Here is a 17,399-nt window from a genome sequence, read left to right as displayed (position 1 = left end):
GGAAGAGAGCCAGCCAGACAGCGAGTCAAGTCAAGCACAGATGCAGAAAAGGCGACTGAATGGAAAGAACTGCTGATAGAAAGTGGAATTTCCTGGTCACCGGCGACTTTTCATTGGGGGGGAACCGACCGAGCGTTGGACGCCTTCCAGGGGCCTCGATAATCCAACTACGCTCATTACGACTCTTAACGCGGCGAACCGCAGAAAGTCAAATTCAATCATGAAAACACAACCGAGTTTAAGCTCGACTGCTCTTTTGGATTCGGCCGTGAGAGGTGAAACGGTTTCCTACCGTCACCACAGAGTTTCCAGTCGTGCGATTGTGCAACACTCGCACACCGAGAGCTCCGTCTGGTGAGTCTCAGGAGTTGGCCGGAGCTTTTTTACTCCCTCCTCCCACGACCACGTGTGACGGGGGAGATCTACAAACCCAACCATGACCTCAGAGAATTAAATATTCTCCTCGGAAAACCCCCGCATCCCCAAGGTGGTAGTTTAGGTTGTCAGCTGCGTTGTGATTGTATGTGTTTCAGTGTTTCAGTGTGTGTAAGGTTTCTGACTTTGCGGCTCTCAGATATGCGACTTGTTTTCCACCGAGCGTTGCATTTCCAGCCCGTCGCTTTGTCAACACATGTTTTGCGCTGTGCATTAGTTATAAAGCCCCAAAAGAGAGAGAGGGACGACGTTTGGGTTCCTGCAGGAGCCCAGAGTTTCAGTTTAACGAGGCTCAGGCTGAACTGTAGGCTCGCTGTAATGAGAGCCCAGGTAATTGTTTTGAAAGGGTAACTTTATAATGGAAAAATATAAAAACAAGTCCTGTTTTCAATTAAGTCTTTCCATCCCATCCCCCCCCTGCACGACTCGGTTCAATCCGAGCTGCCATGCTATATTTTTCTTCTCTGAGTTCACCACTCGCCTGCAACATATGGCCGAGAACGGGACTTTAATGTAAATTTTCCGCTTGCACACTGTACACCTCAGCTTCTGGAGGCCTGTATTTATTTATTTATTCAGTTAAATGTATAGATATTGTTTCTGTCTGTCCTCGTGATGCTGCCACGCCCAGATTTCTTCTTCTTTGGTCGTGTGAGGGTGAAATTCCTCACGTAAAAGAGGAACCGAGTTGAACACATGTTTTGTATGGGTGGGGGGGGAACAGGCGAAGGTCTCATCTGGAATGCATAAAGCATAACAATACATCCCAACATCGCTCATCACTGGAAGGACGCTAGGCTGCAGATGGGCGTGGGTGGGACCTGCTATGTCTTAAAATCCAGCTGGTATAGGATGAAACGCTGCAGACGGTATAGCTGGAGCTCTTCTTCCTGTGGCCTCTTTCATATTTGTGAATATACTCTTTATTGTCTCTCTGTTGGGTCAAAGTGATAATCTGCCAGATCTGTGTTTTACGGGGAACTTTGGACACTCTTTGGTTTTCGGCTCCACGTTCTGAAGATATCATCAGCCAGAGCTGTGATGCTTCTTCTCCTCACATTTTTCCCTTTGAGGAGGTTTCTGTGGCAACAGGCTTTTCCTGCTTCAGCTCAGTCATGGCGGTTATCGCCGTTTGTGGTCACTAACCAATTGTTTTTCTATTGAGTCCTATCTAACGAGGGTTTGTTCTCATTTTTTGTTTCCATCCAGAGAACATTGTGTTCTTGGAAAAAAACCTACCAGAAACATTTAGCTGTTAGAAGCTTTCATTAACTCGTCAGCATGACTTCATGCAAATCAAGAGAAGGGAGGAACGAGCCTGTGACAGCGGCTCTGTGAGGCTCGGCTCAGCTGATGTCAGCATGCAAACGTGCCCACAAAGTTTACCATTGTAATGGCTTAGCATTTTGCATGCTGACATTTGCTTATTGGTTTGTCCATTTTGGGCTGCTGTAGAAACATGGCAGTTCAGTATGGTGGAGGAGGCTAGTCCCCATTATTAGCACCAGGCTTTGAAGCTAATTTGACGTAGCAGCGACAAAACGTGTCATTACAACGTCACATGATGCACACTGGCACCAAAAGACTTTTTCCCATAAGCTTACATTGTTAAAGAAGTGTCTGTAAATGGTGGATACATCTTTTGAGCATCACAACCGCTGCAACACGACTCTTTTCAGCATCAGAATTTGATCCATTCAGTCCGATAACATTTGGAAAGTCAATAGTTAGCGGAGGGCTAAACCGGAAGTTAGCCGCTCAGCTGGCTTAAGTCTCGAGAACACACGCTCGATGGGTTGCAGATGGTGTAAAATCCAGATAATTATGTACCCGCGAAGTAAAGTTTCTTGCAAACTCATTTAAATGTCATAATTTGACCCATCAGGTCCGATTATATTTGGAAAAAGTCTAGAAGATACACAGAATTAAATCATCTTATCCCCCTTCAAGTTAGCCAGGGGCTAAAGGGGAAGTTAGTTGTCGGAAACCTGTGGTGCGCACGCTCAACAGCCTCACAATGCGGGTTATACCTCGGAGGTCAAGCTTTTTGGGCTTCGAGGGCCACTGAGAGGCTTTCATAGGATTGAACGTTGCTTTGCCTCTGATACTGTATCCAGATTCATCCATGCATTGAACTGTATCAACTTAGTTGGCTAGCCTTCCGTCCTTCTGCGCCGTGATAAAGCAGAAGATAAAGGTAATTTCAATGAGCAACTTTCATAGGAATTAACTGAGCCAGGCCTCCAACGCTGTATCCAGATTTCCTTTAATTGATCCTTGGGAAGAAGACCCAAAGTGTTGGAGCAACGAGCCGACAGACTGACCAAACAAATTAGCAACCGAGCCACTTCAAGGTCTTGACAAAAAAATATATTCACCATGATGAATATCTCACACGTTAAGAGGCACTGTACACACTGTGTTGGAGTTGATCCTGGAGTTAGGAGCAGAAACACCAAAATATTTGTGAATTGTGGCTGTTTTCAAGTGTGTGAATTATGCGTGTGTGGATTTGTAGCACGTGCTGCTGCATCTCAGAGTCCTGCCAGGATTCATCGGTCCATCCTCACCTCCTCCTTCTCCTCCTTCCACTGAGAGGAGCTGTCAGTGGAGCTCGGCTCAGATCTGGGCTGCAGTCCAGACCGATGCCGACGGATGAGCACACACACACACACACACACACACACACACACACACACAGAGTCTTCTGCATCCAAGCCAGGCTTTAGGACCCGGCCACAGTTTCCTCTGGCCAGGCCGCGGTACAGTCACCGAGCTCGCCATCACATATGTATGTGTATCACCACATTCCCCCAAAGGCTGACCAAAGTTTGACCAGCCGTCTTCCTCTCCAAACACAGACAGGAAACCAAAACACCAGGAGTATTATGGATTCCACTATCAAGTTTGGTTTCGTGTATCAGCCGCTACATGACTCATAATGTAAGTAGCCAGGCCTGATGTAGCCGGAGATAAGGCCTCGCTCTGCAGCATGCTTACAGGGACGCTTCACCACCAAATTAAAAGCACATATTTTCCCTCTTACCTGTCGTGCTGTTTATTTATCAACATTGTTTTGTTTTGGGAGATATCAGTCACAGAGCTGTCTGCCTTCTCTCTAATATAAAGGGACCAGATGGCACTCGACTGCCCAAAAAATACATTGGAAAAACTCAACAGCAGCATCTCTTTCCATGAATCACGACCCGGTTAGTCATAATAATCCACAGAAGTTGTTTTGAGCAGTTTCACTAGGTTAGCTCAGGATGATCTGATTTAATATGGACTCTTTAGCCTCCTCTCTTTCACACAACACAGCAGCTAGCCCCTTCGTTAGCTGTCCTAAAGCTAATAATCCACCTCCCCAGCTGGTTTGCATGAACTTTCTATTAGTCAGCACTTCTTACACTCGGTGTGAAAACCTCCTGACGGCCCTCGGGCTTCCAGAGCTAAACTCACCACAGCGCTAATCATGTAAACACATCTTACCGAAGAGAGTAAACAAAGCTCAGCGCCTGGTGTTTACACTGGGCTAGCGTGACCTGTGACCCCCAGGAGCAGCTCTGGATATCTGCATAACACACGCACGGCTTAGCTTAGTCAGTCAGAATCGGCTCCTTATCCTCCAGGTAGACCACATTTACAAAAAATCTACAGTGTGGCAGCACTTTAGGAAAGAAAGTACTCCCTGGCACACACCTTTCTTTACATAGCGTCTGAACTGGCAGCCGGTAAAGGAAGTGCTGCACTGTTAGCTGTCAAAGGAGCACAGACACTCTGCTCGGAAAAGATAGCAACCAGCAGGAATGGGGGGAAACCGCTGATAACAAACAGGCAGGAGTTGTTTTCTTCTCTCCGCGGGGTTGAAGGGGGTTTTAGCGGCACATCTCAGACGTAAATGAATCATAAGACCATCAGTGTATCAAACACTTTTTGATTGTAATTAAACACAACTAGCATGCGGCGTGTCGGATGCAGCTTAGATATTTATCCGTAGATAACGGCGCTGTGAGATCTGTGCAGAAAATGCGAGCAAAGGCGCTACAAATTGAATTCTTTCATAGCTTTTATTGCTTCATTCCAAGCCCCTGAGGCCACTATCACTCTCGTTCGAAGCAACAGTTTGTATGCCGGTCCTGCCTGTTGGGATGTGAGTGCTGATGACATCGACTCCAACAGGAAGCCAGGGGCTAATGATTAGCACATGTTGTAGGATCACTTGGGTGCCACAATCTGGAGTTCGTCACGCCGTATGTCTCTGATTTATTATGGTTGTTGTTTCTTCACAGGGAGGGACAGGCTCGTTTCTGAAGGGAGAGAGGAGCTGAGCCACTCTCCCCTCCCCTCCCGCTGCAACATCTTGGCCCACTTTATCTGATTTTTCACTCCCAGCCGATGGAGATCTGCAGCTCGGTCATGGTCCGTTTTTTCGGGGCTTGGGAGTTTAAAGTGGGAGAGGTGAGACGGGGCATGCACGGCACAGATGCTCCGATGTGATCCTGATTTGCACAGGCAGACCTGCATGTTGTGGTGTTTCCACACACAACAGAGGGATCAGATGACCGGCTGCACTGTCAACAATAAGCTGCAGACGCTGCATAATGCAGTCTGAGGGCAGGTCGCGTTTGAGGTGAATCAATACGTGAGCTTGTCTTTTTGTGGTCTGACTCATCGGAGGTAGACTTTGGACTCTTTCAGTCGGTATTCTCCTCCTCTCTGCTTTCTGTTTGTGATTTCAAAATCCCCGTCTCTACAGGAAACAAAGCACACAAGCAAATAACAAACCCCGGCACTTCCAGGGAAATTCTGGTACCTGAGCCCTGTGTTAACGTATAATGTGTAATCATTTCTGTAAATGATTCACACTTACCAAAAGTGTTGGAACTGGTCCAGCAGATCACCTCAGCTGGCAGCTGGGACACGGCTACAGTGGCTGTGATGTAACTTTATGTTGCAACTACTGTTCGACATTTAAAGTGACATCCAATAAAAGTGCTTGTTTTCGTCGCTGACAGGCTGAAGTGTCTGGCAACGGTACAGAAACAGTTCCTGTGGAGATGTTACCGGAAACACACAAGGAGAAGTCTCGCCCTAAAATCTGATGTGGAGTTGTTCCTGTTGTTGCCTCGTCCAGATTGTGTAAATCAGTTAGTCAGCAGTGACTTTGGAGATAAACTCTTGGTGGTGACCCTAAACTAACCCTGACTCTCTCTCCGACTGTAGCCGACCTTTCCACCGACATCTTCTTGCAACAGCTTGTGAGATTTCAGAGTGAGACTTCTTCTTGATGAAGACTTTTGTGTCTGGTTGCAAAAAAGATCTTATTATTTATTTATTTCTGGACTTTATTGGACGTAACTTTGACAGTCGTAGTTTCCCCAAAAGAATACATCGCAGCCGTGTCCAGCTGCTGGTTGAGGGGATCTACTGGACCGATTCCAAAATGGGAAGTTTGAATTATTTACACACAAAAATATATATATTAGCCCCGACAAAGACAGTAGGTCAATGTCAATTTAGCCTATTTTTCCACTATATCTTCACTACAAGAACCTGAAGGCACCATGTCATGAGACGTGACCGATGCCGACTCGAACCCTGACAACATTCCAGGTTTTTGGTGGAGTATCGTTGCTCTCTCACTGGTATGAATATAAACATGAGAGCAGCTTGTACCGTTTTTTCTGCTGTGATTTGGCCACTTTAATGCCAGAGCTCGCCTCCCCAACTGCGAATGTTTCATCAAAACAAGTTCCCCTGACACTATTTTGCAGGGGCGCCATTGCCTCCCCCCCGGGCTGTGATTGGTTTAGAGAAACACAAACAAGCCAGGGCGTTTTTTTTTTTTCCCTCCCCCTGTAGCAGAATGATAATGGGTGCAGCCAGACATTTCCCCAGCGCTGGCACACGGCTGTGGAGATATGCCTGGCTGTGCGAAACCGGTCTCTCTCTCTGAATGCATTTTGTAACATCTGTGCTCCGTGTCGACACGCCGTGTAGCATCGCCGTCATTATGTGTGAACAGTGTAACATGGCCTGGATGAAAGTGTGCAATCCTTTAGGTGTGGGTCTCCTCTGCAGCTCCTCCTGCCTGGTCTGTGGCATGTTATCTGATAGTCACTGAGTGGCGAAACACAAACAGTAAGAGCAGCAGAGCAGAGGAGAGGCCGGTTCAGGCCTGAGGATGGGGCAGCACGAGCGGAGAGACAGCCGTGCACATCCTGGGAAGCAGCGAGTGCATCTGGGAGAGGAATGTCGCCGTCTCTGGTTTCAAAGTGAACTGAGTGATGCGTTTTGAGCGAACAGGCCAAACTAACCCGGAGCTGCGAGCTCAGAGGTTTCACAGATGTGATGAGCCACAGATGACCAGTGAGATGACCTCTGTGTTTTTTTGTGCACAGGCGTTGTCAGCTCCTCCCGATCACATCTGAGCAGACTGACTTCAGGGCTTTGGTGTTTCCTCTTGTTTTGGCAGCGGCCTCCATAGGTGAAGGAGTTACTGAGGCGTTCCACCATTCCTTCATATCCCCACGGGTGAAATAGGCCCGTCCAGCTGTCCCCGCTAACGCGTCCCCTTCGGCGGCTAAACCTGGGTCAAGTCCAAAACTACCTAATTCCTGATTGTCTCACTCTTCCCCTGCTGTCCCATGTTTTGCTGTTGGAGCGCGAGCAGTCCAGCAGACTCATTTGGCCTCTCCTGCAGGTGGAGCCCTGCAGCACTTTGTACCCGGGCTGGGCCCTGAACCGAGGCTGACTCATGCTGTCATGAAACAGAGGACGGTTCCAGTGAAACGCCCCGACTGTAACACCAGCCTCGACTTGACTTTTGATAAGATGTGAGATAAAATCAGAGCTGACGTCATCTGCACCGGCAGGCATGAAGAAAAGTGAAAGTTAGCGCTCACCTTGCCTCTGACATCCAATCCAGACGTACAGATACAGATTCAGATTGAAATCTTAATGCCACATAACAAACTCAACATATTGTCACTGAGGAATCAGAGGATTCATCTCCAAGCTGGAGTTATCCAGGCTGCAGATGTACTGGGCCCAGTGTTTCGCAGCATTACAATTTGTACTTTCATTAAGTGGCAGTAAACGCCTGTGACGCCTCTGTGGTTTAATTTCAGATCAGCTGTTTTGCTCGAGGTCCTGCAGCACAAATCTGTGAGGTTCATTTCAGGAAACAGACAAAACACTCTGGTTATTCAACTTTCCACATGACAAACTTTCTAAAAAACTGCTCACCTGTGTCCTCCGGTGAATCAGGGTGTGTCGGTTTCATATTTCAGCCGCGGCCCTCGCCACAATAGCCGCGACTATAGTTACTGCCGAGCTGCTCCGGCCTGTTTGCTTTGTAATCCTTCACTTTCAAAGGAAGACGAGCTGTGTGTTCTCATCTAATGGGGGTAAAAAGGTTTTGGATGGTTTCCAGCGCTATCAGCCGTGGAAGGCAGATCATAACTCTGCAGGGTTATGCTCGAGCTATCACCGACAGCACAGAGTAATCAGTCAGAGAGGTTGGTGCTAATAACCGTGTGGGGTGAAGTGTGAGAAACCCCTCGCATATCCTTCAAAATGTCCTCGCAGAGACCGGGTGTGTGTGTTCGTGTCGTGCTGAATTAATTATCACAAAACTTCAAATAACAACTGTATAAAGAAGTCATTAAAAATGCAATATGTGGATGTGTTTTGTAGAAAAATGATTAAACATCCAGCCGCTGTGTAGAAGGACGGGGGCAGGCTCGCTGTGGATTAAATGAAAGTTAATAAAAGTTGTGATGAGGGAAGGGTGGGGCTCGTCTCGCTGCAGAGGAATGTATCACAGACGAGTTCACAGCAACAACAGCAACACAGCAGCGTTTTAATTTGAAGTTGTGTTTATTGTTGTTAATCTTTAAATGGATTTTTACACTTTATCAGAGAAAAGTGGATCCTAGTAGGCCTTCACCAACACAACTGTCAGCATACATGTTGGCAACGGAGATTTCTGCAAAACCTATAACTTTACGTTTGATGTGTTGCAGCTTTATTTTGTTAAGTTATTTTGTGACGGTGTTGTGTTTATGGTCTGGTTAGGTTTAGGAACAAACACCACTTAGTTAGCGTTAGTTTTGGGCTTCATGGTTCTGTCGCCCACAAACGACTTGGCTTGAAATTGTTCTGATGTCTCGTCTAAATATCTGTTTTTTTGTTGCCGCTCACACATCTGGAAAATATCACGACATCTTGTCAAGAATATCCAGTTTTGTTGCCACTAACGCTGCAAAGTGTCCTGATGTTTCATCAGAAAGTCTCCACATTCTTTGCCACTAACTTGCTAGTCTAACTTGTCAGTTTGAACACTGTCCCTGTGTCTCTTCAACAATATCTTGTTTGTTGCCACCAACATGATCAACATCTCGTCACAAATATCCAGCTTAACTGCCGCCATCACAGCTGGCAAATGCCCCGACACCTCGTCAAAATATCCGGTTATTGTTGCCTCCGACACGACTGGAATATGTCTTGACATCTTGTTATAAACTAGTTGATCTGTCACCACGAACGTCTCGTCAAGTAAGAGCGTAGTTGTCACTCTTCACCTCCGGCCATGAAAGTCAGCTCAGATTCATGTAATGTGAACATGACTTGATTTATTTTTGTAGAAATGTTGATGTGTCACGTATGAAGCGCACAAAGCTGAATGTACCCGTTGGTTTGCAGGACAGTAATGCCAACATTTCATCCTGGTGACTGGTCTCTCCTTCAGGGCAGGACCGAGTGTGAATCCTCTGTGAGTGTTGACATTTGCAGCCTCCACACACACCTGCTCACGCTGACCAGTCAGGTTTGACTCCTCGGCCCGCTGCAGCTGGCACCGGCCTCCGCCCGACCACTGCACCAATTACATCTTCATAAACAGCAGCGTGTCCAGCTGAGCGGTCAGCTGATCGTCAAAGAGCCTTTTCTCTCTCTCTCACTGCCTCCTCCAGCTCTGCCGGGACTCCTGCCTCACCCCGGCATCCCACCGCGGGCCCGGGCAGCGCCTCGCAGCTCCTCCTCCTCCTCCTCCTCCTCCTCCAGTGTTTACAAACACAGACCGCAGGAATCCACCTGAAGAGCCAAAATCTGCACGGGAGACGGAGGCCGAGAGGGGAGGTGTTCACGCTGCGTTCTCCGCCTGCAGCAGCTGATCGCAGTCACGTTCTCCTGCTTTTTTGTCGCTGTTGTTGTTGTTTTGTGTTTCTGGTTTTACAGCTTTGTCACTCGTGAGGAAATGGCCTGAGTCGACAGAGTAATGAGGGATGCAGAACCACGGCGGGCTGTGGCGGGAAATCATTGTCAGTCATCCCTGAATCGTGTGTGCGTGGAGATCCAGGCCGTTCCATCAATTTAGCGTGACCGTAACATCGCACTGCGGTAACTCCCTTTGGCACTGGACAAACTCTCCCTCATGTCTACAGACGCAGGAGTAAACACACACACACACACACACACACACATAGAGGGAGGCATTCTGGGCATACCGCGGGGCCTCCAGAGGGCTGGTCTGCTCACACGCAAACACACACACACACACACTATCCGGATAGAAAACTGTTGGATGTGTGTGTTTTATGAAGCTCAATGTGCACCTTTGAGGTCAGTTAGTCAGCGGGGGTCAAACACAAACACCTGGAACGACTTAAATCAGATTCAGAAAATGCTTTATTGACCCTGAGGGGTAAATTTAGTTACGTCACAGTCGCTTCCTCTAAAATAGAAATTTGACAGCGTGAAGGAAAGAAGTAGAATATGCGCCTCATACTACACAATAATTGCTGTATAGATGCCCAAAGTGGGGCCCACAGGACAAAGTTGGCCCGCCATAAGGTTCAATGTGGCCCTCCATCTGTTTCTAGTGAAGCAATAATAAAAAAAAACGTTTAAAAAATGTGTGTATGCATTTTATTTTTCGTCAGGGAATAATGCTCTTTAGATATTTAGGATCCTTAATTGTTTTTTTGAACTGAGCACAGTGGACAGGAAGTTAGTCAAATAAGGGATCCTACACTGTATTATATCATTAAACAACACGACACGACACAATGCCATACGATACGATACGATACGATACGATACTGCACGGCACGACGCGATACGATATTATACGATACGATATGACACAACACAATGTCATAGGATACGATATTATACGAAACGACACAATACAACACTAGGGGTGTGAATCTTTGGGTGTCTCACGATTCGATTCAGAATCGATTCTCGATTCAAACGAATCTAGATTCAAAAATTGATACAGTGCATAGTGTGTTAAGGCAAATTATGGCATCAAAACAATACAGTTTGTATAAGATAATGTGATTTTTAAACAAATGGATTCCAATGATGTAATCACACAAAGGCAAACTTAAGACAAAAGGTAACATTTATTCATGCTAAACAAATAAAAACTTACTGTACAAGAAATAACTTGCGTAAATAAAGTTGCCTAAATAAAAGCTTAGGCCAGCTGCCTTTTCTCCCAGAAGTTACAAAAATAATGACACTACAGATACATTTCTACTTATTTATTTTCACTGTTTAAGTGACGCTCTGTATTTGTTCTGTCCCCTTTGCTGCTGTAATAATGCAAATTTCCCCGTTGTGGCACTAATAAAGGATTATCTGATCTTAATATCTCAGCTCACATTTTTAGGACTTCAGGTGTGGTTGTAAAGAAAATAACACACTACACAGTGAAGACCTCAGGACGCAGGACCAGGAAATAAAGACATCAGTGTTATAAAATGCAGCAACAACACATGAATCAGTAAATGACAGAGCCTCAGAGACTCAACATGTCCTCACTGGAATCTAACCTGTTGTGTCATCGCGGCGTGTAGGTGTGAAATAATGGATGTTTTTTGAGGGGTCACATTTCTTTAAACAATAGGACAAACTCTACACAGCCATGTGGCCTCTGGTACAATCCAGATGAGAGGGTTTACCGCAGCGAGGAGGAGGAAAGAAATAAAAAGGAGGGAAAAGAAGTGAGCTGGAGCGGGCCTCTGGTGACGTGCAGGGCCTGCAGGGCGGTGTTCTCAGGCGGAGACAGAGGCAGACTGGGGTGTGTGAGCCACATCTGGAATAGTAGCTGCACAGAGAGAGTCGAGAGTCGGAGAGGAGCAGAAGAAGAAGAAGAAGAAGAAGAAGAAGTCTTTCCCAGCTCTTCACCCCAGCAGCACTCCCTTCTCACGGACACCAGCTCCTTCCACCTCCTGTAGTTTTTACTTTTTGTAAGTTGGACTAAACGCGTCGGAGCGTCTCGTTTCAGTCACACAGTTGATTTTCTTGTGTGTTTTTCCACTCATACATGAGGACCTCTGGACTTTGGATTAACTTGTATTCATAAGTCTCATGTGTTGCTGCTTTACCTGCCTGTCTTCTTCATGTTTCACCGCTTTAAGTTCACGTTTCCTTTTAAATCCTCAGTCTTTAGAATAAACGCGCGGCGGCGGCGGCTGAGGGCGCACGCATGGCGCATGGAGTGTTTTTCGCGCAGATGGCTCCAGTTTGTTTTTCCAGCAGCATGCATTGATTAGTCAGCCTTTCTCTCTCTCGTATCGACCTCCTGCCAAGCTTCCCTTCTTCCTTTTATTTCCTTTTCACCTTTTACGCAAACGTGCTTTCCTTAAAATTAACGAGGCGTAATTAAATCGTTAAGGTTTGTAAACGGATCAAAAGTTCACGCGCAGTGGGATCAATGTGTGCGCTTTAAAAAGTTGGACGTTTTGGGGTTTTTTTTGCTCCATCGGGAAGAAATCAAAGTTCTTTCTCTCCTTCCTTCTTTTCTTTCTACGTTTGTAAGAGGATACTTTCACATTGAGGTAAACATTGCGGTTGGTTTTGGTGCACAAGTGAGGAAATAGCGCCATCTAGCGTCAGGATGCGATAACATCCAGCTCCACGCCTCACACGAGGTTTGTTTATGGTTCATGTGGATTGATTTATTTACTTTTTCTTCATTTTTCTTATCTTCTTTTTAGATCTACTTGAAAAAATGCTGCTCATCCTGCTCGGAGTGCTCGTCCTGCACCTCATCATCCTCATCCTGCTCATCGTGTCCACAGCAGCCAGTGTAAGTCACTCTTCACAGGGTAAATTGTAGATTTGTGCACAAACAGGAAGTGATAATAACTGTAATGGGTTGTTGGGTTGTCAAGCCCTCAGCTCAGACTTGCAGGACGCTGAATTGTCTTTAAGCCTCCTCTGTGTTGTTGTGTTCCCAGGCCTGGACTGTAGGTGGGGACAGCAGCACGGATCTATGGTACAAATGCATGACGACTAATGGAGGCTACCACTGCAGGCCGGCCAGCAATGAAGGTTTGTCGGCATCCCTGAAAACAAAAAAACAAGCTGAAATGATGTTTAGTGTTTGTTAAACTCTCCATCTTCTCTGCGTGTCCTCCAGACTGGATCCAGGCGGTTCAGGCCCTCATGATCCTCTCCATCCTCTTCTGCTTCTTCTCCCTCATCGCCTTCCTGTACCAGCTCTTCAGGCTGGTCAAGGGCGGACGCTTCTTCTTCACGGCCATCTTCCAGATCTTGGCGAGTGAGTATGACCTCATCGGAGGGTCCACACCCTGAGCAGAGATTCGGGTGGAGTCATGAGATCATAATTCGGGTTCAGATCCCACCTCACATCTCCCGCCTCTCTTCCCCTAGGTGTGTTCGTGATGTGCGGGGCCATCATCTACACCGTGATGAGTCCGGATGACGGATCCGGGGCGCAGTTCGGCTACGCCTACGTGCTGGCCTGGGTGGCGTTCCCTCTCTGTCTCGTCAGCGGCCTCATTTATATCGTCCTGAGGAAGAAGGAATGAGAGACGGAGCGGTGGAGGAAGGAGGGAGGAGGGGTGGCGAGGAGAGACCCCTGACAACAACATCGCACTGTGCCTACTGCCCACAGACCATAGACTGACATCCCGACTACACGACAAAAGTGCACGTGCCGCTAACGATTGTAAACACTGAATCACCGCCGGGGATCTTTTTAAAGCTGTATCCCTGCAGCCCGTTACGTTCCCATCACACCTGTTGGCGTCGCTGCACTTGTTTCCCCGCGGTGACGTCACGATGCGTTTAGAAATGCGTTGGCGGCACGTCGACTTTTGTCGCACGCTGGCACCCCGACTTCCACACAAACACCCATCAAAGACGAGTAAATCCTGCCTTGCTTTCAGTACAAAGATGTACATAGTGTCTGTGGTTTTTAGACATATTTATAACATTTTTACATACATTTTGTACATAGTGTCGTCAAAGTTAACATTGTCATGCTCAATTTTTTTTTTTTTTTACGTGATAGAGTTTCGTGTCTCTCACAAATCATGCAGCTGTGCCAAAGAGATGTCGCTTCAACCGCCAGAGTATCAAGCTTCTGTTTTCTAAATGTCGTCCTTTCTTTTTTTTTTTTTTTGTTCCGAGCGTCGATGCGTCGACCCGCGTGCCGTACTCAGAACGTCTCCGTTCGTCTTGAAGGAAATGAGAACATCCTCAGAAACTAAAAATAATAACAGTAATAGTGTTAATAATAAACTCATGAAGTTTTGTTTTCTGAATTATCTTTGTACTTGATATGCCAAATAAAATGTTTTTGCATTTTGTAATCTAGTCTTGAAAAATGGTGCTTTTTTTACAATCATCTATTCTTGAAATGTAAACTCTGTGTTGCAGTGTGTCGTCGTGTCCTGTGATTACTTTGCTTTGTACAAACCTACGTTTGCATTTTTGTCAGTATTCTTCTAAATAAACACTTTGAAATTTATCCTAGTTCTTCTAATATTTACATTATTGGTGAGTATAGCTGGATATTAGGTGCACGGTATTATGGGATGACACAAGGAGTCATGGAATGTATATAAAAGTATAATTTGAGGTACTTGTACTTAGTTTTTTCCATTTTCTGCTACTTTACACTCGTACTTCACCACATTTTGGAGGCAACTACTGAACCTTTTACTCCACTACATTTATTTGATCATTTTAGTTACCAGTTACTTTGCAGATTACTTTTGAAGACAACAGATTACTTTTTTTGCAAAACTGCACTGATCAAATGCAACTAAGTACGTTTACTAAAGTACAATGTGAGGTACTTGTACTTAACTTGAGTATTTCCATTTTCTACTACTTTATACCTCCACTCCACTACTTTGGAGGCAAGTATTGAACCTTTTACTCTATCTTTAGTTACTAGTAACTTATTCTGATAATCAGAAAAATGCTGTATTCAGTATGTAAATATATTTATCATTTACTTCTACTCGTACTTTTGATACTTGAGTACATTAATATCAGATACTTCAGGACTTTTACTCAAGTACTATCTGTATGACCGACTTTTACTTTCACTAAAGTAATATTTCAACATGATATCTTTACTTTTACTCAGGTATTACTTTTGCTTACACTGCAGTGATGAAATGTAACTAAGTACATTTATTCAAATACTGTCTTTTAGTACAATTTTGAGGTACTTTACTTGAGTGTTTCCATTTTATTTTAAACATTTTGGAGGCAAAAATATTGTACTTTTTACTCCACTACATTTATCTTGACCTTAGTTACAAGTTACTTTGCAGATTACATGCTGCATCAAAGGTTACATTTCAGATCTCTTAGCCATGATCAGCCGACCTTGCGTATACAGTATAGCTAAAGGAAAATATACTGTGTGTATACTTTTACTTGTACTTTGATACTTAAGTACATTTAGTATCGGAATATTACAGTTAATAGTCTTTAACTGAAGTACTACTACTACTAACCCTTTTTACATCACGGTACAGAAACGTTGTCACACAAGGCCTCTTGCAGTAGCTCAATTGCACCACTTGGTGGAGCTGTGACCCACAAAACACTCTCAGTTCTGACCTCTGGTTCACCTGAGGGACTCATGGGTGTGTGTGAAAGTCATATTTCTACATCTCCAGTGGTTCATCCTTCTGATGAAGTGTTCAGCTACATTTTTTTAAGCTGAATAAACTCAGTCTGAACACAGAGAGGCGTCTGAGTACAACTTTAAATGATCCAGTACACTGTAAGCTTTTAAAATGTGACTGTTTGGCTTCTAATTCAAACGATTTCTCAGTAAAACTGCTGATCAAATAGATTTCCGTGTGTTTTTTAATCCCTACAGTTGTTTATTCGTCAGCTTCCAGACTGTTAAGAGGCAAACATTCAAAGTACACACAGCTCCATCTGGCTGCCGTTTGAGGAACAAGCTCATCAGCTGCTGGAAACTTGGCACACGACTGAGCATCGATCACAGAATAAAGTGAAGTGTGGTGCAGGAAAATCTGCCTCAGCAGCATCTCTGTGAGGAAAATCAAACATTTCCACAAAATATTCTGTCTGGATCGTCGGCAGCGACACGGTAACGTGATCTCTGTTTATCCCTGACAGATTCTCCCCTCATCGCTCATTTATCATGTTTAACCTCCTGATACAGTGATGACGCAGGTCACAGCACAGTGACGCACCTCAGTCCAAGTAGCTCTGTAGTATCTGTTGTAAAATGATTTGATTCTCCACAGTGCAAGAGCCCCTGTGAGAGGTCAGCAGGTGATATATACACCTGTGTACCTGTATTCACTGTAAAAATCATAATACAGTATTTGATGTAAAAGTACTATGTGATACTGTAATAATCATCTTTTTAAATTATTAACAATTAACTGTTATATTACAGATCATTACCCATCATGCACTGCAAAATAGTTTATTGTGGTAATTCCCAGTGATTGTTTTGTTCAGATCCTTTACTTTGGTAAAAGTAGGAATACCACAGTCGCTGTAGTGTTACAAGTAAAAGTACTGCATTCAAAAGATACTCAGAGTACAAGAAGTAACTGTACTCATTACGCAGAATACCTCAACTAGATTATGATTAATTATTGACGCATTAATGTGTTCGCATCAGTGATATTGCAGCTGCTAAAGGTGGAGCTAATTTCAGTGTAATATCAAAATATATCAAAAGTTACATTTTGTATTAATACTCTTAAAAGTTATCAGCAAAGTTACAACTAAATAAAGCTGTCAAATAAAAGTAGTGGAGTAAAAAATACAATATTTATATTTGAAATATGAGCATGAAGCTGCTTAAACGTGGGAATATTTGAGTAAAGTGCCTCAGAATTGGGTTGAATTATGGTGCTTGAGTAAATGTATTTAGTTACAGTTACAGTTAGGAGACAAACAACCAGCAGGAGTCTGTATCTCATCCTGTAAATGCTGTTTTAAAGCAGGTGAGCAGTCAGCAGGTGAACACTGATGGTTCCTCTATCTCCACTAGGAGGCGACTGCAACACACTTTTCTCCAGGGCTCTCTCCTCTGAAGGGTTTTTAAGTTTGACGGAGGCGTCACAACTCAGAGTGATGTAGAATAAAATATACTGCTGCTCCTGCCACACTGGAGGAGATACGTCCCCCTGCTGTTTAAAGCGAACCGCACTGTCGTAACATGACACTAATCTTCTCTCCTTCTCCCCTCTGAAGTTGGCACCACAGTGGATTATTGAAATAGGATTCTGCCTTTGATCAAAAAGCAGTTTATAGATCGTCTTATACTAAACATCAGGAACAAAGTTTACGGCTTCCAGCTCTTGAACTGCTGTTCAGTGTGCACATGATGTTACACTACACAACGAGAAGTGAAGGCTGTTTGACTTTGTCGTGCTTGAAAACATATAAATCTTAAGTGTATATTATATTATAGATCACACTCAATCCATTGCAATGAATTCCTCTGCACACTGTTGGACACATGCTGATCAGATGGTCCGCTCTGATCTTGTGTCTAGCAGTTAAGCTCGTGAAACAAAAAATATTTGTGTATTCATATTATTGTGGAGTTTTTGATGAAGGAGAAGGAATAGGTGCCATTTTTTGCTGCAAAAACCATGTCAGACACACATAAGAATATCTGTATATAT

The 17,399-nt window shown here is 44.7% G+C and overlaps 1 protein-coding gene across 1 annotated transcript; it reads left to right on the top strand.

The window, feature by feature from the left end:
- The first annotated feature begins 11,461 nt into the window (after window positions 1-11,461).
- On the top strand, window positions 11,462-14,227 carry pmp22a (peripheral myelin protein 22a). Its single transcript, XM_084371171.1, has 5 exons — window positions 11,462-11,696; window positions 12,447-12,538; window positions 12,690-12,783; window positions 12,872-13,012; window positions 13,126-14,227. Exons 2-5 carry the CDS (start codon window positions 12,461-12,463, stop codon window positions 13,281-13,283), a joined length of 471 nt encoding a protein of 156 aa, XP_084227297.1. The 5' UTR covers window positions 11,462-11,696; window positions 12,447-12,460; the 3' UTR covers window positions 13,284-14,227.
- Window positions 14,228-17,399: the final 3,172 nt, after the last annotated feature.

Source organism: Pagrus pagrus, assembly GCF_965226575.1.
Source record: "Pagrus pagrus genome assembly, chromosome: 13".
Taxonomy (NCBI): Eukaryota; Metazoa; Chordata; class Actinopteri; order Spariformes; family Sparidae; genus Pagrus; species Pagrus pagrus.
The sequence above is the reverse complement of the archived record's forward strand: the minus strand, read 5'-3'. Positions and strand labels throughout refer to the sequence as shown.

Bases quoted from the DNA above. Each gene is read 5' to 3' on its own strand.
- pmp22a (XM_084371171.1), top strand. From the start codon at position 12,461: ATGCTGCTCATCCTGCTCGGAGTGCTCGTCCTGCACCTCATCATCCTC. The intron at 12,784-12,871 runs GTTTGTCGGCAT...CGTGTCCTCCAG, and splicing joins CAGGCCGGCCAGCAATGAAG to ACTGGATCCAGGCGGTTCAG. The intron at 13,013-13,125 runs GTGAGTATGACC...CTCTTCCCCTAG, and splicing joins CATCTTCCAGATCTTGGCGA to GTGTGTTCGTGATGTGCGGG.